Genomic DNA, 16,042 nt, shown 5'->3' on the forward strand with positions numbered 1-16,042 from the left:
TTGGCCCACAATTTTGCAAGCCTAGGGTAGTCTCAGGAAACTTACAATCATTACAAAAGGGAAGGCAAGCATTTCTTACATGGTGGCAGGCGAGAGATGGGAGAGCAGGAGAGGAACTACCAAACACTGAATAAAACACCAGATCTCTTCAGAACTCACTCACTATCACGAGAACAGCATGGGGGAGAACTACCCCCATGATCCAATCACCTCCAACCAGTTCTCTCCCTTAACACCTAGGTATTACAATTCAAGAGGAGATTTGGGTGGGGACACAAAGCCTAGCCATATCACTCTCTGTTGCTAAAAAAGAAGAACTTAGGTGGAGATTGGGAAATTAAAGTCCAGTGTAATTGGCCTCACGATGGAGAACCAAGCCATTTTAGGACACTCACAATGATTAAAAACAAATTCTCAGCACTTAGGTTTGACAATCAGTTGGAACAATGCTTTCCTGGGTCTGCAGACTGAAACCTAAGCAGCTGTGTGCTTCACTTAGATAAATATATATTCAATGCCTGAGACTGATTCACCCTCACAAATGATACTTCTTTTAATAGGATCTTGCAGTCAACCCCCAGTCACATAGTTTTTGTCTTAAATAACCAATCATTTGAACAGGTAGTTAAAATGTATGGGCTTTGAGGACTATTCAGGTTTGAATTAGTAAAGTTACATATGGGAAGATTCAGTTCAGTCTGAACTATTGTAGCAGACAGGGGAGTTATAACAAAAAAAATATGGGCATTTATATGATTATATAATCCCATTCAAGCAATGACCCTAAAAATCTATTTTCCAGACCACATTTACTCCCAAGGATATCAGTGTAGGTTAGGTGAATCATCAATAAACTGCTGCTTTTCAGAAACTGTTTTAAGTGCTTTTATATTGATTTATGCTCACACCCTACCTACCAAGGAGTACAATTACTCTCTTCATTTTGCTGAGAACTAGTAAGCAGTGAATCCACGTTTCCAACCCTAGAATTCGGAGCCCACACTCTCAGCCAACATACTGTTCTATACAGTTACTGGATTTGCCATCGCCTGTGACTCTGCCTGCATTAGACTATGTGTCTGACTACTGAATCACAGAGCAAGCAGAGTCCAACTGCCAAAACCAATCAGGTTTTCCTAGTTACATAAAAAAAGCAGTTACTTTACAGTAAAGGTCATTCATCCAAGGAACACTTTGCTCAGGATATATAATTGATTTCTTTTCCAATACCAAGATCGTGTCCAACCTAGACTGGAGGGTTTTAAAGATTCCGCGCTTCAAAATAAGAGCTTCACGGAGTCTTAGAGGAAGCAGATCTTACACTCAAGGCTTTTACCATTTTTAAGGATGCCCAACTCCCATCATCGTGTCTGAGAGCATTGGACAAGGGACCACATATGTTCCTATAGGTTATTAGCTGCAATAGCTGTAAAACCTAAATTCCCAGCAAACGAGACATTTCAAGAGACAGAAATCACCCTAGAATACTTTACGGAAATAACAGTGGTCACTTTTAAGTTTTAAAGCAGTGGGTTTTTGTGGTTGTTGTTGGTGGTGGTTTTGTTTGTTTTTGAGATGGAGTCTCACTCTGTTGCCCAGGCTGGAGTGCAGTGGTACAATCTCAGCTCACTGCAAGCTCTGCCTTCTGCATTCCAGTGATTCTCCTGCCTGAGCCTTCCAAATAGCTGGGTCTACAAGTGTTTGCCACCATGCCCAGGTAATTTTTGTATTTTTAGTAGAGACAGGGTTTGGCCATGTTGGCCAGGCTCATCTGGAACTCCTGGCCTCACGTGATCCACCTGCCTTGGTCTCCCACAGTGCTGGGATTACAGGCATGAGATACAGCCACCAGTCTTAAAGATGACCCTACCTTTATTTAAAATGACCCTGCCTATATTTCCTCCCTTGAGTGCCTTATAGTCCCTGACTTATTTGAAAAATTAATATTTTGAAACAGTTTCAGAAAAAATCAAAGTGTCAGTGGTTGGTCACACTAAATGGAACCATCAAAGCTCCTACTGCTCACAAATATTGTTAAAATGGAATAACAGGCACTGCTAAAGGGAATTAAAAAGTCACTCCTATCTAAATGAACCCTAGACATTTTAAGTTCTGTGTCCTCTGCATAGAATCTTTGTTCTTTGTCTCTCTGTTGTGGCCATTTAGAAAAGCTTTCAGCTCCTGATCACCAACTGAAACAGTGAAATGGTTCCCATTGCAGCAAACACAGCCTCTTGCCCTGGTTTTAATTTAAAAGAGATATTTATGTTACCCTTCCATGAAGCAATTGACTGGTCAATATGCTGTCTACTTGTGTTATCCATAAAAATTTCCCAAACCAATTTACTTTTAGTGTGAGAGAAACAAACTCACTCATTCTTTAGCTCATAGTCTTGTACTAAAATGGACTTTGACTCTTGGCGTACACCAGAGTTTTGTTTTAATCAATACGTATATGAAGCTATAATTAACATCTCATTACATTCATGACTTTCATAAAATAAATGATTATTAAAAGTATAAAACCCAACAGCCTTCCCAGAATGAGATGTTTTGGGCCATAGAAATGTCTAGACTACAGAGAAATATCTTTCCAAAGCAAATACTACCTTTCTTCTCTTAGGCTCCCCTTTCCAAGAAAGAGATACACAGATCGATAAGCTACTAGAGGTAGCCCACTCAATACTTGTACAGGCTTCTCCAACCTAATCCTCTGGGATGTCCATAAATTAATGACCTTCCACTGGAGAAAAGAAATAATTAGGTTCCTCAAAGTTTTTCAGGCCACACACAGTACAGGTGCCTTTCCATTTGGCTCATACCACACAGAGAAGGACACTCGGTCACTTCATATCTCCTCCTAGGCTATGCCACATGCCTCCAGACCCTGCTTTAAAAAATACCACAAAACAAAACAACTCTACTCACAAAAGGACATCAGGACCTACAGACCCCTTACCAAAAACTGAGTTATGGCAAGATCCCCAGCCTCAAGATGGTTAAGGCTAATAAGAAATCTGCCAAAAAAAATGCAAAAAAAAAAAAAAAAGTATACTAGGAAGCACAATAAAACCCAATCATCAGGATTTCATCCATTCCTGGGTCAATAATCAACTCACTAAATGGAGTCATGACCAGGGAATTCTGACTCTACCCTTAAAACCAGAGTTTCTCTCTCACCTCATGGGTTTGTTACTTCTTTTGAATCTCTGCTCTCAAGGCATGATTTAGAGAAGTTTGCTGCTTTGGCTCTGCTTTACAGCTAGAGGATGAGGGCCTTCATCTAAGTTGCAGCACTCAAAGCAACATCAAAGTCCTGCTCAAGATCCAACGTAGATTTGGTCTTTTCACATAGTCCCATGTAGTCCCATATTCTTGGATCTTTGTTCGTTCCTTTCATTCCTTTTTCTCCAATCTTGTCTTCTCCCTTTATTTCATTAAGTTGATCTTTCAATCTCTGATAGCCTTTCTTCCACTTGATTGATTCAACTGTTGATACTTGTGTATGCTTCATGGAGTTCTTGTGCTGTGTTTTTCATCTCCATCAGGTCATTTATGTTCTTCTCAAACTGATTATTCTAGTTAGCAATTCATACTAGCCTTTTTTCAAGGTTCTGCTTTCCTTGCACTTGGTGTTTAGAACATGATCCTTTATCTCAGAGGAGTTTGTTATTACCCACCTCCGAAGCCTACTTCTGTCAATTTGTCAAGCTCATTCTCCGTTGGGTTTTGCTCCCTTGCTGGTGAGGAGTTGTGATCCTTTGGAGGAGAAGCAGCATTCTGGTTTTTGGAATTTTCAAGCCTTTTTGTGCTGGTTTCTCTCCCCATCTTTGTGGATTTATCTACCTTTGGTCTTTGATGTTGGGACCTTCAGATGAAGTCTCTGAGGGGGACATCCTTTTGTTGATGTGATTCTATTTTTATTCTATCTGTTAGTTTTCCTTCTGACAATCAGGCCTCTCTGATGCAGGTCTGCTGGAGTTTGCTGGAGGTCCACTCCAGAACCCTGTTTGTCTGGTATCACCAGCGGAGGCTGGCAGAACAGCAAATATGGCTACCTGTTTCCTTCCTCTGGAAGCTTTGTCACAGAAAGGCACCTGCCAGATGCCAGCCAGAGCTCTCTTGTATGACGTATCTGTTGGTCCCTACTGGGAGGTGTCTCCCAATCAGGAGACACAGAAGTCAGAGACCCACTTGAGAAGGCAGTCTGGTCCTTAGCAGAGCGTGAACCCTGTGCTGGGAGGTCTGCTGTTCTCTTCGAGCCATCAGGCAGGGATGTTTAAGTCTGCTGAAGCTGCACCCACAGGAGCGCCTTCTCCCAGGTGCTCTGTCCCAGGGAGATGGGGGTTTATCTATAAGCCCCTGGCTGGGGCTGCTGGCTTTTTTAAATTTTTAAATTTTTTCAGAGATGCCTCTGCCCAGAAAGGAGGCAGTCTGGCCACAGTGGCCTTGTTGAGCTGTGGCAATCTGGCTACAGTGGCCTTACTGAGCTGTGATGGGCTCCACCCGGTTCGATCTTCAGAGCGGCTTCGTTTACACTGTGGGGGTAAAACTGCCTAGTCAAGCCTCAGCAATGGTGTATGACCCTCCCCCAACCAAGCTTGAGCATCCCAGGTAGAGCTCAGACTGCTGTGCTGGCAGCGAGAATTTCAAGCCAGTGGATCTTAGCTTGCTGGGCTCTGTGGGGGTGAGACCCACTGAGCCAGACCGCTTGACTCCCTGGCTTCAGCCCCCTTTCCAGGGGAGTGAACGGTTCTATCTCGCTGGCAATTCCAGGTACCACTGAGTTACGGAAAAAAAAAAAAATTCCTGCAGCTAGTTAGGTGTCTGCCCAAATGGCCGCCCAGTTTTGTGCTTGAAACCCAGGGCCTTGGGGGCACAGGCACTGGAAGGAATCTTCCAATCTGCAGGTTGTGAAGACCATGGGAAAAGTGCAGTATCTGGGCCAGAGTGCACCATTTGTCACGGTGCAGTCCCTAATGACTTCCTTTGGCTAGGAGAGGGAGTTCCCCGACCCCTTGCACTTCCCGGTGAGGCAACTGCCCACCTGCTTTGGCTCGCCCTCTGTGGCCTACACCCACTGTCCAACCAGATCCTATGAGATGAACTGGGTACCTCAATTTGAAATGCAGAAATTGCCCACCTTCTGCATCAATCTCACTAGGAGTTGCAGACTGAGCTGTTCCTATTCGGCCATCTTGCCAGCCAGAGCTCGGATTTTTTATTTTTTCTTCCTTTCCCTATATATCTTTCTCTGTTTCTTTCCCTTTCCCTTCCTCCTCTCCCTAGAGGGTGTGACTGAGGATAATGCTGGGTAGGGTCTTTTGGCTTTGCTTCCATAACCTTGTGCACTGTTGTCTGCATGTTTTATATTGGGCTGGGTATAAATATAATTGGGCTGGGTATATTATATTTGACCTACAAGCCAGAAGATGGTGCTTATGGGTAACAGCAGGTTGCTGCCAGTGTGGCTGGGTATATACTTGATCCTTGCTTACTGGGAAAACACTGGGTGGGGCTGGGACCTGGCAAGTCCATCTACAGGTCCCCCAATGATAGGCACAAGCAGCAGCTCTGAGGGAGAGTCCAGTGGGCAGCCACCAAGTGTCCAGAGGTGTGCCTCAGCATGGAGGTAGGAAACCTCCTTGGCCCCAAATTCTCTGCATAGGAGTGTCAGAGGCAGCCTAATCTCTTAATCCAGGAGAGTGGCTGCTGCAAATGCCTGGAGATCTGCCTGGTTGTGGGGTGGAGAGAGTCTCCTTGCACCACTATCACTGCACAGGAAGGACGGGGTGGCTCAGGCAGGTGCTCCAAATACCTGGAAATCTGTGAAGCAGAGAGGGTCTCATTGCACCACAATCTCTGCACCAGAAGAATGGAGCAGCTCAGACTGCTGAATCACGCTAATGGGCACTCTGAATCCCTGGATATTTGCCTGGGCTTGAAGTGGAAATGGCCCCCTTGCACAAGGATCTCTGCACAGGAAGGAAGGGGCAAGCCAGGCTGCTAGCCCATGCGAGCAAGTGCTTTAAATGCTTGGCGATCTGCTTATGTGTAGAATGAAGAAGGCCCTGCTACACCACAGCCTCAGGAAATTAGGCTGGGACACCCAGCAATAACACACACAGACCAGTTCTAGTTCATCAAGCTGGCCCTGGCTGAAAGTCTCATTGCCCAGGAGAAACCACAGCCATAGCAGCTCTCCTCTCGCCCAAGGTCTCTGACTGGGGAAAGCACAATTCCAGTGCCTAGTGTTGAGATGTTTTCCACGGTTCTGTCTGTGGAGGACCCTACCCTGATCCAGAGCAGGTGCTCCAATCTCTGTCCCAATACTAAAATGCCAGCATGGCCAAGCTGCTGGGTTGCCAAAGAACGGCTGACTTTAGATGCACCCAAATTAAAAATGGTGTCTTATTCTCTGTCCTGGGGCTGGGAAAACGCCTGTAGCTTTTTCCAGTGTCTGTCTCTGTCAGTGTCTCCAAGCCTCTCGTGAAGTTAGCTCCAGGATCTGAGAGAAACAAAGTGCTCTCTCTCAGCCTGGGTTGCTCAGATCCCCAGTGGAAACGTGAGTCACAGAGGGAAGCTTCTACCTCTCATGTGCTGGGACTTCATTCACTTGTATCAGCTGGACAGCATTATGGCGGCTGGTTGCCGGCATTCTCCTCCTCGGGATCTGGAGTGTTCTTCACAATTCCAGTGGATCTCCATTTTCCTTCTTGAATTAGAGCTCACAGAATTTATCTGTATGCACTGCCTTGCTATTTCCAAGTGGCTGTGGCATGCTAAAAGCCTCGAATTGCCATCTCGAAAAAGAAATCTACCAACAGTGTTTGATATGAGTTGGCCAAAGTCAACTGAAAATAAGAAAAATTTTTATGTGCAAGGACAGTCTCTGAGGTTGAGCATTTTTGTTCAGTGATGAGGCATTTGAATTACCAACATACTTAATACTATGGAAATCTATAGAACCAATTTCTTTAGGAAACAAATTCATATCTTAATAAAGAACATCCTTTTTATTGTTTAATTGCTGAAACAAGATGTCAGCCTATTACCCTAAGTAACCAGTTCAATCGTAGCCATTTACATCATCTAGTACCAAGTGGTATTTTTCAGAGAAATGAACAGGAGGAGGAAAATTCCTTGACTGAAAAAAAAAATTGATACATATAATCATTACAGAGCTGTGTATTTATGTAAGACTAACTGTGAGATGAATGGAGAAAACTCTGAGATTCACTGTTGAGTAGCTTAAAATTTCCAAGTCCTCTGCTAGACTTGAAAACTATTTAGTGTTGAACAAAAATAAGATACTATATCTCACAACTCCTATGTAAATATTTCCATTCCTACTTTATTTCTGCTTTCATTTTCACTGTGATCTATAGTCTCTCTTCCAGCCTCCTATTTGTATTTTACAACATGCATAATTACAGATTTATTCTTTAATTATCTCATTTTCATATGATTTTTATATCTCTTGAACGATTTCTTGGAAACTTCTGCCTTTTTTATTTTCCAGAGCAGCAGAGTATTTTTAGGCAATAATATTTTACCTTATCATGTCTTTCAACCATTAAAAGAAAAAGGGAAAGTAGTAAAATAAATAAACAAATACAGACAGTCATCAACTTACAATGGTTTCACTTAAGATTTTCAGTGGCACAATGGTGGGAAAGTGATATTCATTGAGTAGAAACCATATTTCAAGTACCCATGCTACTATTATGTTTTTCATTTTCAGTACAGTACTCAATAAATGACATAAAATATTCAACAGCTTTCTATAATATAGGCTTTGTGTAAGATTATTCTGCCCAACTGTAGGCTAATGTTAGTGTTCTGAGCATGGTTAAGGTGGGCTAGGATAAGCTATAATGTTTGGTAGGTTAGGTTTATTAAACATATCTTCAAGCCAGGAATAGGGGTGTGTGCCTACAGACCCAGCTGCTCAGGAAGCTGAGGGAGGAGGATTGTTTGAGCTCGAAGAGTTTGAGAATATAGTGCACTATGAGCACACCTGAGAATAGCCACTGCACTCCAGCCTGGGCAACACGACAAGAGTCTACATTAGAAAAAAACAACAACAAAAAAAACCCAGCATCTTCACCTTAGAATAGTATCAACATCTGATGGGTTTATTGGAACATAATCCTATCATAAGTTGAAGAGTATCTTTATATAGTAGAATATAGTAACATATACTACAGACTTGTTTTCTCAAAGCATAAAGATAAACCACACCAATGATCATTCATGGGAGAGGGACACCCAGACAGTGTCCTGCAAAATGAGAAATACTTGTAAGACATACTTCACATTCCTCACCGAGTCTCTTTCCCATGAAATAAAATCATTAAGAAATTTTTAGTAATATTCTAATTAAAATTTTGAGTATAGAAAGAAGGTTGTATAGCGTTACAAAAAAAATAAAATAGATAAAATAAAAAAAAGCCTGCACAATGTCAGGCTTATGCACTAAAGTATCAATAATTCGTTTAATTATGAATGGTCTACCAATTAAGAGACAGATAATAGAAGAGTGTATTTAAATGTATGACCCTTTCGTATATGTTTCTTGTATGCTGTGTACAAGAAACTCACTTGAAATTTACCAACACAGGGTAGGACAATTTAAAAGGATGAAAAAAGGTATATTGCGCAAGCATTAATGCAAGGAAAGCAAGAGTGCCTGTATGTATATCAGCTAAAGCAAAGAAAATTACCGGAAGCAGAGAGATTATATAATGATCAAAGGTTTAATCCATGAAGAAGACAGCAATTTTAAAAGTGTATTCACCAAAAAACAGAGCTTCAAAATATGTGATGAGAAAACTGCCAGAACTAAGGCGGGTGGGACTCGGACCTGCGCTGCCTCAGGATGTCAAGTGTAACAAGGGGGCAGGGAGGATGCGGGGACAGCAACATGGGCCTGTGAGGCCTGTGGGGTGCCCGCGTTCCCCAGATCCCCCTGCAGCCGACTCCGCAGTGGTCCGCTCCGCTAGGTTGCCGCGTGCGGATTCGGATTCCAGACCCCAGGCTGCGCGTTCTCCACCGCTTGTTGTGGCCAGTGTTACTGCGGAGACCCCAGAGCAGCCTCGGCGCTATGGAGGAGCCCGGCGCTACGCCTCAGCCCTATCTGGGGCTGGTCCTGGAGGAGCTACGCAGGGATGTGGCAGCACTGCCTGAAAGTAGGAGACCATATTCGAGTCCTTATGGTTTTCCGTGGGAACTGGTGGTATGTGCAGCTGTCGTTGGATTTTTTGCCGTTCTCCTTTTTCTGTGGAGAGGTTTTAGATCCGTTAGGAGTCGGCTTTATATGAGAAGAGAAAAACAACTTGCTGCAACGCTTTCTGGACTAATTGAAGAAAAATGTAAACTACTTGAAAAATTTAGCCTTATTCAAAAAGAGCACGAAGCCTATGAAGCAGAGTCATCTTTAGAGGATGCCAGCTTTGAGAAGGCGGCAGCAGAAGCACGAAGTTTGGAGGCAACCTGTGAAAAGCTGAACAGGTCCAATTCTGAACTTGAGGATGAAAGCTTCTGTCTAGAAAAAGACTTCAAAGAAGAGAAATCTAAACATTCTCAACAAGATGAATTGATGGCGGATATTTCAAAAAGGATACAGGCTCTAGAAGATGAGTCAAAATCCCTCAAATCACAAATAGCAGAAGCCAAAATCATCTGCAAGATCTTTAACATGAGTGAAGAACGACGTGAGATAGCAATAAAAGATGCTTTGAATGAAAATTCTCAACTTCTGGAAAGCCAGAAGCAGCTTTTGCAAGAAGCTGAAGTATGGAAAGAACAAGTGAGTGAACTTAATGAACAGAAAATAACATTCGAAGACTCCAAAGCACACGCAGAACAAGTTCTAAATGATAAAGAAAATCACATCAAGACTCTGACTGGACGCTTGCTAAAGATGAAAGATCAGGCTGCTGTGCTTGGAGAGGACATAAGGGATGATGATAACTTGGAATTAGAAGTGAACGGTGAATCGGAAAATGGTACTTACTTAGATGATCCTCCAACAAGAGCTTTGAAGAAACTGATTCATGCTGCTGAGTTAAATGTTTCTTTAAAAACCTTAGAAGGAGAAAGAAACCACATTATTTTTGAGTTATCTGAAGTTGATAAAACAAAGGAAGAGCTTACAGAGCGTATTAAAAATCTTCAGACTCAACAAGCATCTTTGCAGTCAGAAACCATGTATTTTGAACGTGAGAATCAGAAGCTTCAACAGAAACTTAAAATAATGACTGAATTCTATCAAGAAAATGAAGTGAAACTCCACAGGGAATTGACAGTAGAGGAAAATTCCCGGATACAGCAAGAAGAGAAACTTTCTAAAGTGGAAAAAAAGATCAGCCACACCACTGAAGGGCTGGAGGCCTATGGAAAGCTAGGCAAAGATCTTGAAGAAGAATTGAAGAGAACTATTAATTTTTATCAAAGGCAGGTTATTTCCTATGAGAAAAAAGGACATGATAATTGGTTGGCAGCTCGGACTGCTGAAAGAAACCTCAATGATTTAAGGAAAGAAAATGCTCACAACAGAAAAAGATTAACTGAAACAGAGCTTAAATTTGAACTTTTAGAAAAAGATCCTTGTGCACCTGATGTTTCAAATACAGCATTTGGCAGAGAGCATTCCCCATGTGGTCCCTCACCATTGAGTCAGCCTCCATCTGAAACGAGAGCTTTTCTCTCTCCTCAAACTGTGTTGGAGGGTCCACTGAGACCCTCACCTGTGCTTCCGGGGAGAGGAGGAAGAGGCCCAAGAGGCCCAGGGAATCCTCTGGACCATCAGATTACCAATGAAAGAGGAGAACCAGGCTGCGATACATTAACCGATCCTCACAGGGCTCCTTCTGACACTAGGTCCCTGTCGTCCTCATGGGAACAGGACCGTAGGATGACGTTTCCTCTACCAGGACAATCATACCCTGATTCAGCTCCTCCTCCACAAAGGGAAGACGGATATTCTAATTCTGATGGACTGTCTGGGCCAGCAGAACTCAGAAGTTTTAATGTGCCTTCTTTGGATCAAATGGATGGGTCAATGCCTTCAGAAATGGAATCCAGTAGAAATGATGCCAAAGATCATCCTGGTAATTTAAATGTGCCTGATTCATCTCTCCCTGCTAAAAATGAAGCAACTGGCACCGGCTTCGTTCCTGCACCTCTGGCTCCAATCAGAGGTCCACTGTTTCCAGTGAATACGAGGGGACCGTTCATGAGAAGAGGACCGCCTTTCCCCCCACCTCCTCCAGGAACCATGTTTGGAGTGTCTCGAGGTTATTACTATCCACCAAGGGATTTCCCAGGCCCACCACATGCTCCATTTGCAATGAGAAACATCTGTCCACCGAGGGCTTTTCCTCCTTACCTTCACCCAAGACCTGGATTTTACCCCAACCCCACATTCTGAAGGTAGAAGCGAGTTCCCTTCAGGGTTGATTCTGCCTTCCAAGGAGCCTGCTACTGAACAACCAGAAACCCGACAATATTTTTGCTCTCTTCAAAAGTAATTTAGACTGATCTCATTTTCAGTTTAAGTAACGGCTGTTACTTAAGTGATTACACCTTTCTCAAATTAAAGTTTAAGGAATTATAGTTCTTAGTATAGTAGTTTATAAATAAAGATGATTTAAATACAAATCCATGAGTAAATCATTTCCATTTTATTATATTCTAGATAGTATAAGTACTTTAATTTGGTGAACTAATCCACTTTTATAGAAACAATAGTGGGAGTTTTATATATGTAATCTTGCAGGTGGGGAGGTTTTAAATTCTAAAGGTTGTGTCTTCATGCCAAGAACTGTATTCACTGTGTTTGTAGATATATGAGAAAGTAACTTTATGCTCAATTACATACATTTTAGTTGATTTTTTTAAGAAAGAAAACTGCCAGAACTGAAAGGAGATATAGACGAATCCACAATTATAGTTAGAAATTTCCTCATGCCGTTTTCAATAATTGATAGAACTAGACAGAAAATCAGCAAGGAGTGTTGGCTTTGGCAGCACTTTCTAAAATTAGAATGGTGCAGACAAGATTAACATGGCTCCTGCATATAGATTACACAAAATTTTGTGAAACATTTCATATTTTTAAAAAGAGGAAAAAAAAAAAAAGAAAATCAACAAGAATATAAAACAACTCAAAATGCCATTAACCAAAGGAATCAATTTGGAATTTACAGAATATTCCACACAACAACAGCAGAATACACATTTTTTCTTGAGTGCCGACAAAACACATGGCAAGATAGAGCTATCCGAGGCCCTAAAACTTGCCACAATCAATTTAAAAGAGATAGTAATCATCCAGAGCAAGGGAAAACCACAAATCATTGTAGGGAATCCAATTGGAAATCAGCATAAGAAAGATATGAAAATCCCTAAACGTTTGGAAATTTAAAAACACACTTCACAATAATCTATTCGTCAACAAAGAAGTCTCAAGGAAAAATTTAAAAATACATTGGACTGGATAAACATGAAACTGTGACATATCAAAGTGCTGAGAAGGAAACTTATAGCAATAAATGCATACATTAGGAAAGAGGAAAAGTGTCGAGTGAGCAGTAGATTTCCACCTTAGGAACCTAGAAAAAGGAGAGCAGAATAAACTGAAAGCAAGTAGACGGTGGGGATTAATGAAGATAAGAACAGAAAACACTTAACATTTAAAAGAGAAAAACAATAGTTAAATCAATGAAATAAAGAGATAGCTCTGTTAAAAGATTTAAAAAAATTTAGCAAACTCAAGCAGAAATTAAAAGGAAAAGAAAAGACATACATTTTAAATATCATAATGAAACAGGTGATATCACTACAGACACCGCACATCACAAAGGACAATAAAGGAATATTACAAACCACTCCACACACATAAATTAGACAGCTTAGACAAAATGGACAAAATGCCGTGTTCCTGCTGCAACACAAACTAACTCAACTCACCATGCAGGAATAGATCATCTGAGTAACTCTGTAACGACTAAGAAAATAGAATTCATAATTTTAAAACTACCAAATAAGAAATCTCTAGGTTTAGATGGTTTCACTGGAGAATTCTAACATGTTTTTATTTATTTTATTTTATTTTATTTTTTTTGAGATGGAGTCTCGCTCTGTCGCCCAGGCTGGAGTACAGTGGCCAGATCTCAGCTCACTGCAAGCTCCCCCTCCCGGGTTTACGCCATTCTCCTGCCTCAGCCTCCCGAGTAGCTGGGACTACAGGCGCCGCCACCTCGCCTGGCTAATTTTTTGTGTTTTTTTTTTTTTGTAGAGATGGGGTTTCACCGTGTTAGCCACGATGGTCTCGATCTCTTGACCTCGTGATCCGCCCGTCTCGGCCTCCCAAAGTGCTGGGATTACAGGCTTGAGCCACCGCACCCGGCCTCTAACATGTTTTTAAAAAATTAACACCAATGCTACACAATCTTTTCCAGAAGACAGAAAAGGAGAGAACACTCCCCAATTTACTTTTTGAAGCTATTATTACACTGATACCAAAACCAGGAGAGAGAGGGTGTGTGTGCATATGTAAAGGTATGTATAACTTAATATTAACAAATAGAGTTCTACAGTATATTAAAAAAAATGTACCCCATGTTCTAGGGGGGTTGTTTCCAGAAATACAAGGCTGATTTAATATCAAAAAGTCAATCAAAATAATCCACCATGTTAACAAACAAAAGAAGGAGAGTTACATTGTATCAGTTGATACATAATAAACATTTAACACATTTCGATATCCGTTCATGATAAAAGTTCTCTATAAAGTGGGAATAGAGGAAACTTTATCCACTTGATAAAAAGCATCTACAAAAAGCTAGCATTATACAGTCATGTGTTGTTTAACGATGCGGATAGGTTCTGAGAAATGTACTGTCAAATGATTTTGTCATTGTGCAAATGTGGTAGAGTGTACTTACACAAACCTAGAAGGTATATAGAGTAGCTGCTATACACCTAGGCTATATGGAATAGCTCATCGCCCCTAGGTGACAAACCTGCACAGCATATTAGTGTACTGAATACTACAAGGAATTGTAACACAGTAAGTGCTACATTTATGTGCTTGAAACCCAGGCCCCTGCTGGCATACGCACCCGGGCAATCTCCTGGTCTGCGGGTTGCGAAGAACGTGGGAAAAGTGCAGTATCTGGGCCAGAGTGCATCATTCCTCATGGCACAGTCCCTGGAAGCTTCCCTTGGCTAGGGGAGGGAGTTCCTTGACCCCTTAGGCTTCCTGGGTGAGGCGAGGCCACACCCTGCTTCAGCTCACCCTCCATGGGCTGCACCCACTGTCTAGCCAGTCCCAATGAGATGGCCAGGTACCTCAGCTGGAAATGCAGAAATTACCCACCTTCTGCATTGATCTCGCTGGGAGCTACAGACTGGAGCTGCTACTTCAGCCATCCTGCCAGCCACACCTTTATTTCTTATTTTCTAAAAAGATTTTACTGAATAAACTTTCAGTATAATGAAAAGTAGTTTTTCAAATACTGAAATAATCATTTTTTCCCTTTTTCATCTGCTGACATGAGTGGATTAATAAATTAATTTTCTAATGCTAAAGCAATATTGAGTCCTGGTATTATGTGCATGATGATATGTGCAAGTTATTGTTTATAAGTTTAATATTGTTCTTGGGATTCTTATCTCCATATTTAGGAGTTAGACTGGCCGGTAGGTTTCTCTTTCACTGTACATGTTATGTTTTGATATCAAAGTTACATCTTTCCTCATAAAATATATTATTGAATGCTCCCTCTTTTGCTTTCTTTGCAAGTTATCATAAACATTAAAATTATTTGTTCCCTAAATATTTGAAAGAAGTCACCCAACATTGTGTCTGGAAATTTCTTTATAAGAAGTTTTTAATCTGTTTGGGACGTTGAGACAGGCGGGTCATGAGGTCAGGAGTTCGAGAACAGCCTGACCAACATGGTGAAGCCCTGTCTCTGCTAAAAATACAGAAATTACCCAGGTGTGGTGGTGCTCGCCTGTAATCCCAGCTACTCAGGAGGCTGAGGCAGGAGAATCACTTGAACCCAGGAGGTGGAGGTTGCAGTGAGCCGAGATTGCACCAGTGAACTCCAGGCTGGGCAAGAGACTGAGACTCCATCTCAAAAAACAAACAAACAAACAAACAAAAAACGTTATTACCTACTGCCAGCATTCCCTCAGTAGTTACAGAACTATTGGTAAACTTCTTAGTTCAGTTTTTAAAATGATACTTTTCAACAATTTGTGTATTTTACCTAAATTTTCAAATGCATTGGCTTAAAGTTGTTTATTGATTTCTGTATTATTATTTAATAATTGCATCATCTGGCATTTCTTTCCCTTTCATTCCTGATGTTAGTTATTGGTACTTTGTGTCACTCCTCTCTTCTCCTTACTCGGTCTCACTAGAGATTTGTCTCTTCAAAGAACCAATTTTGAGTTTAGTTCTTGCCACTTTCTATTTAAATCATATCTGTTCTTAGTTTTATTATTTCCTTTCTTCTGCTTTTTGAGGTAGGTGTTATTTCACTATTATTATCTAACTTCCTAATATGATGTTTAGCTCCATTTATTTTCAGTGTTTTTTCTTATGTAATATTAACTTTTAAAAATACACATTATTTGAAGCACTTTGTACCAAATGAACAGTATACATATACGTCATACAAATAGCTGAAAGGAACAATTCTGCAAATTAATCACTATGCACACAAGTAAATGGACTAGTGAATGGGTTCCAGCGAATGAGTGTCTGAAATACTCACTCTTGTTGAATGGAATTTCAGAGCTTTGGCTCTTCCCGAATCATCAGCACAGACTCTTGGTGAATCAAATTCCAGAGGTTTGGCTCTTCCCGAATCATCAGCACAGACCCAGGAGCCTCTTCCAAGGAGACGCTCCCCAATGGAACAGGCCCAGAGTAGTCATAGACCTCACTGTTTCTGCTCATTTTAAAAACAATTTTACCTCTGACAACCACCATTTCCTGTAATATTTATCAGCGTTCCTCACT

The 16,042-nt window shown here is 41.4% G+C and overlaps 1 protein-coding gene and 1 non-coding gene across 5 annotated transcripts; both read left to right on the forward strand.

Moving 5' to 3' along the window:
* Positions 1–8,766: 8,766 nt before the first annotated feature.
* Positions 8,767–11,434, forward strand: LOC104674952 (cTAGE family member 8-like). Of its 4 annotated transcripts, XM_030932951.1 has the most exons (3): positions 8,767–9,411; positions 9,484–10,643; positions 10,773–11,434. In XM_030932951.1, exons 1-3 carry the CDS (start codon positions 9,107–9,109, stop codon positions 11,432–11,434), a joined length of 2,127 nt encoding a protein of 708 aa, XP_030788811.1. In that variant the 5' UTR covers positions 8,767–9,106. The 4 variants fall into 4 exon arrangements, with proteins under 4 accessions (XP_030788811.1, XP_030788810.1, XP_030788809.1 ...); XM_030932950.1 differs by having other exon boundaries at positions 8,767–10,643; XM_030932949.1 differs by having other exon boundaries at positions 9,484–11,434.
* A 585-nt stretch (positions 11,435–12,019) lies between these two features.
* On the forward strand, positions 12,020–12,122 carry LOC115898434. Its single transcript, XR_004058168.1, has one exon. It is a non-coding gene; the product is annotated as a U6 spliceosomal RNA (small nuclear RNA).
* The last annotated feature ends 3,920 nt before the right edge of the window (positions 12,123–16,042 follow it).

This window comes from Rhinopithecus roxellana, chromosome 6 (assembly GCF_007565055.1).
Source record: "Rhinopithecus roxellana isolate Shanxi Qingling chromosome 6, ASM756505v1, whole genome shotgun sequence".
In the NCBI taxonomy this organism is placed as follows: domain Eukaryota; kingdom Metazoa; phylum Chordata; class Mammalia; order Primates; family Cercopithecidae; genus Rhinopithecus; species Rhinopithecus roxellana.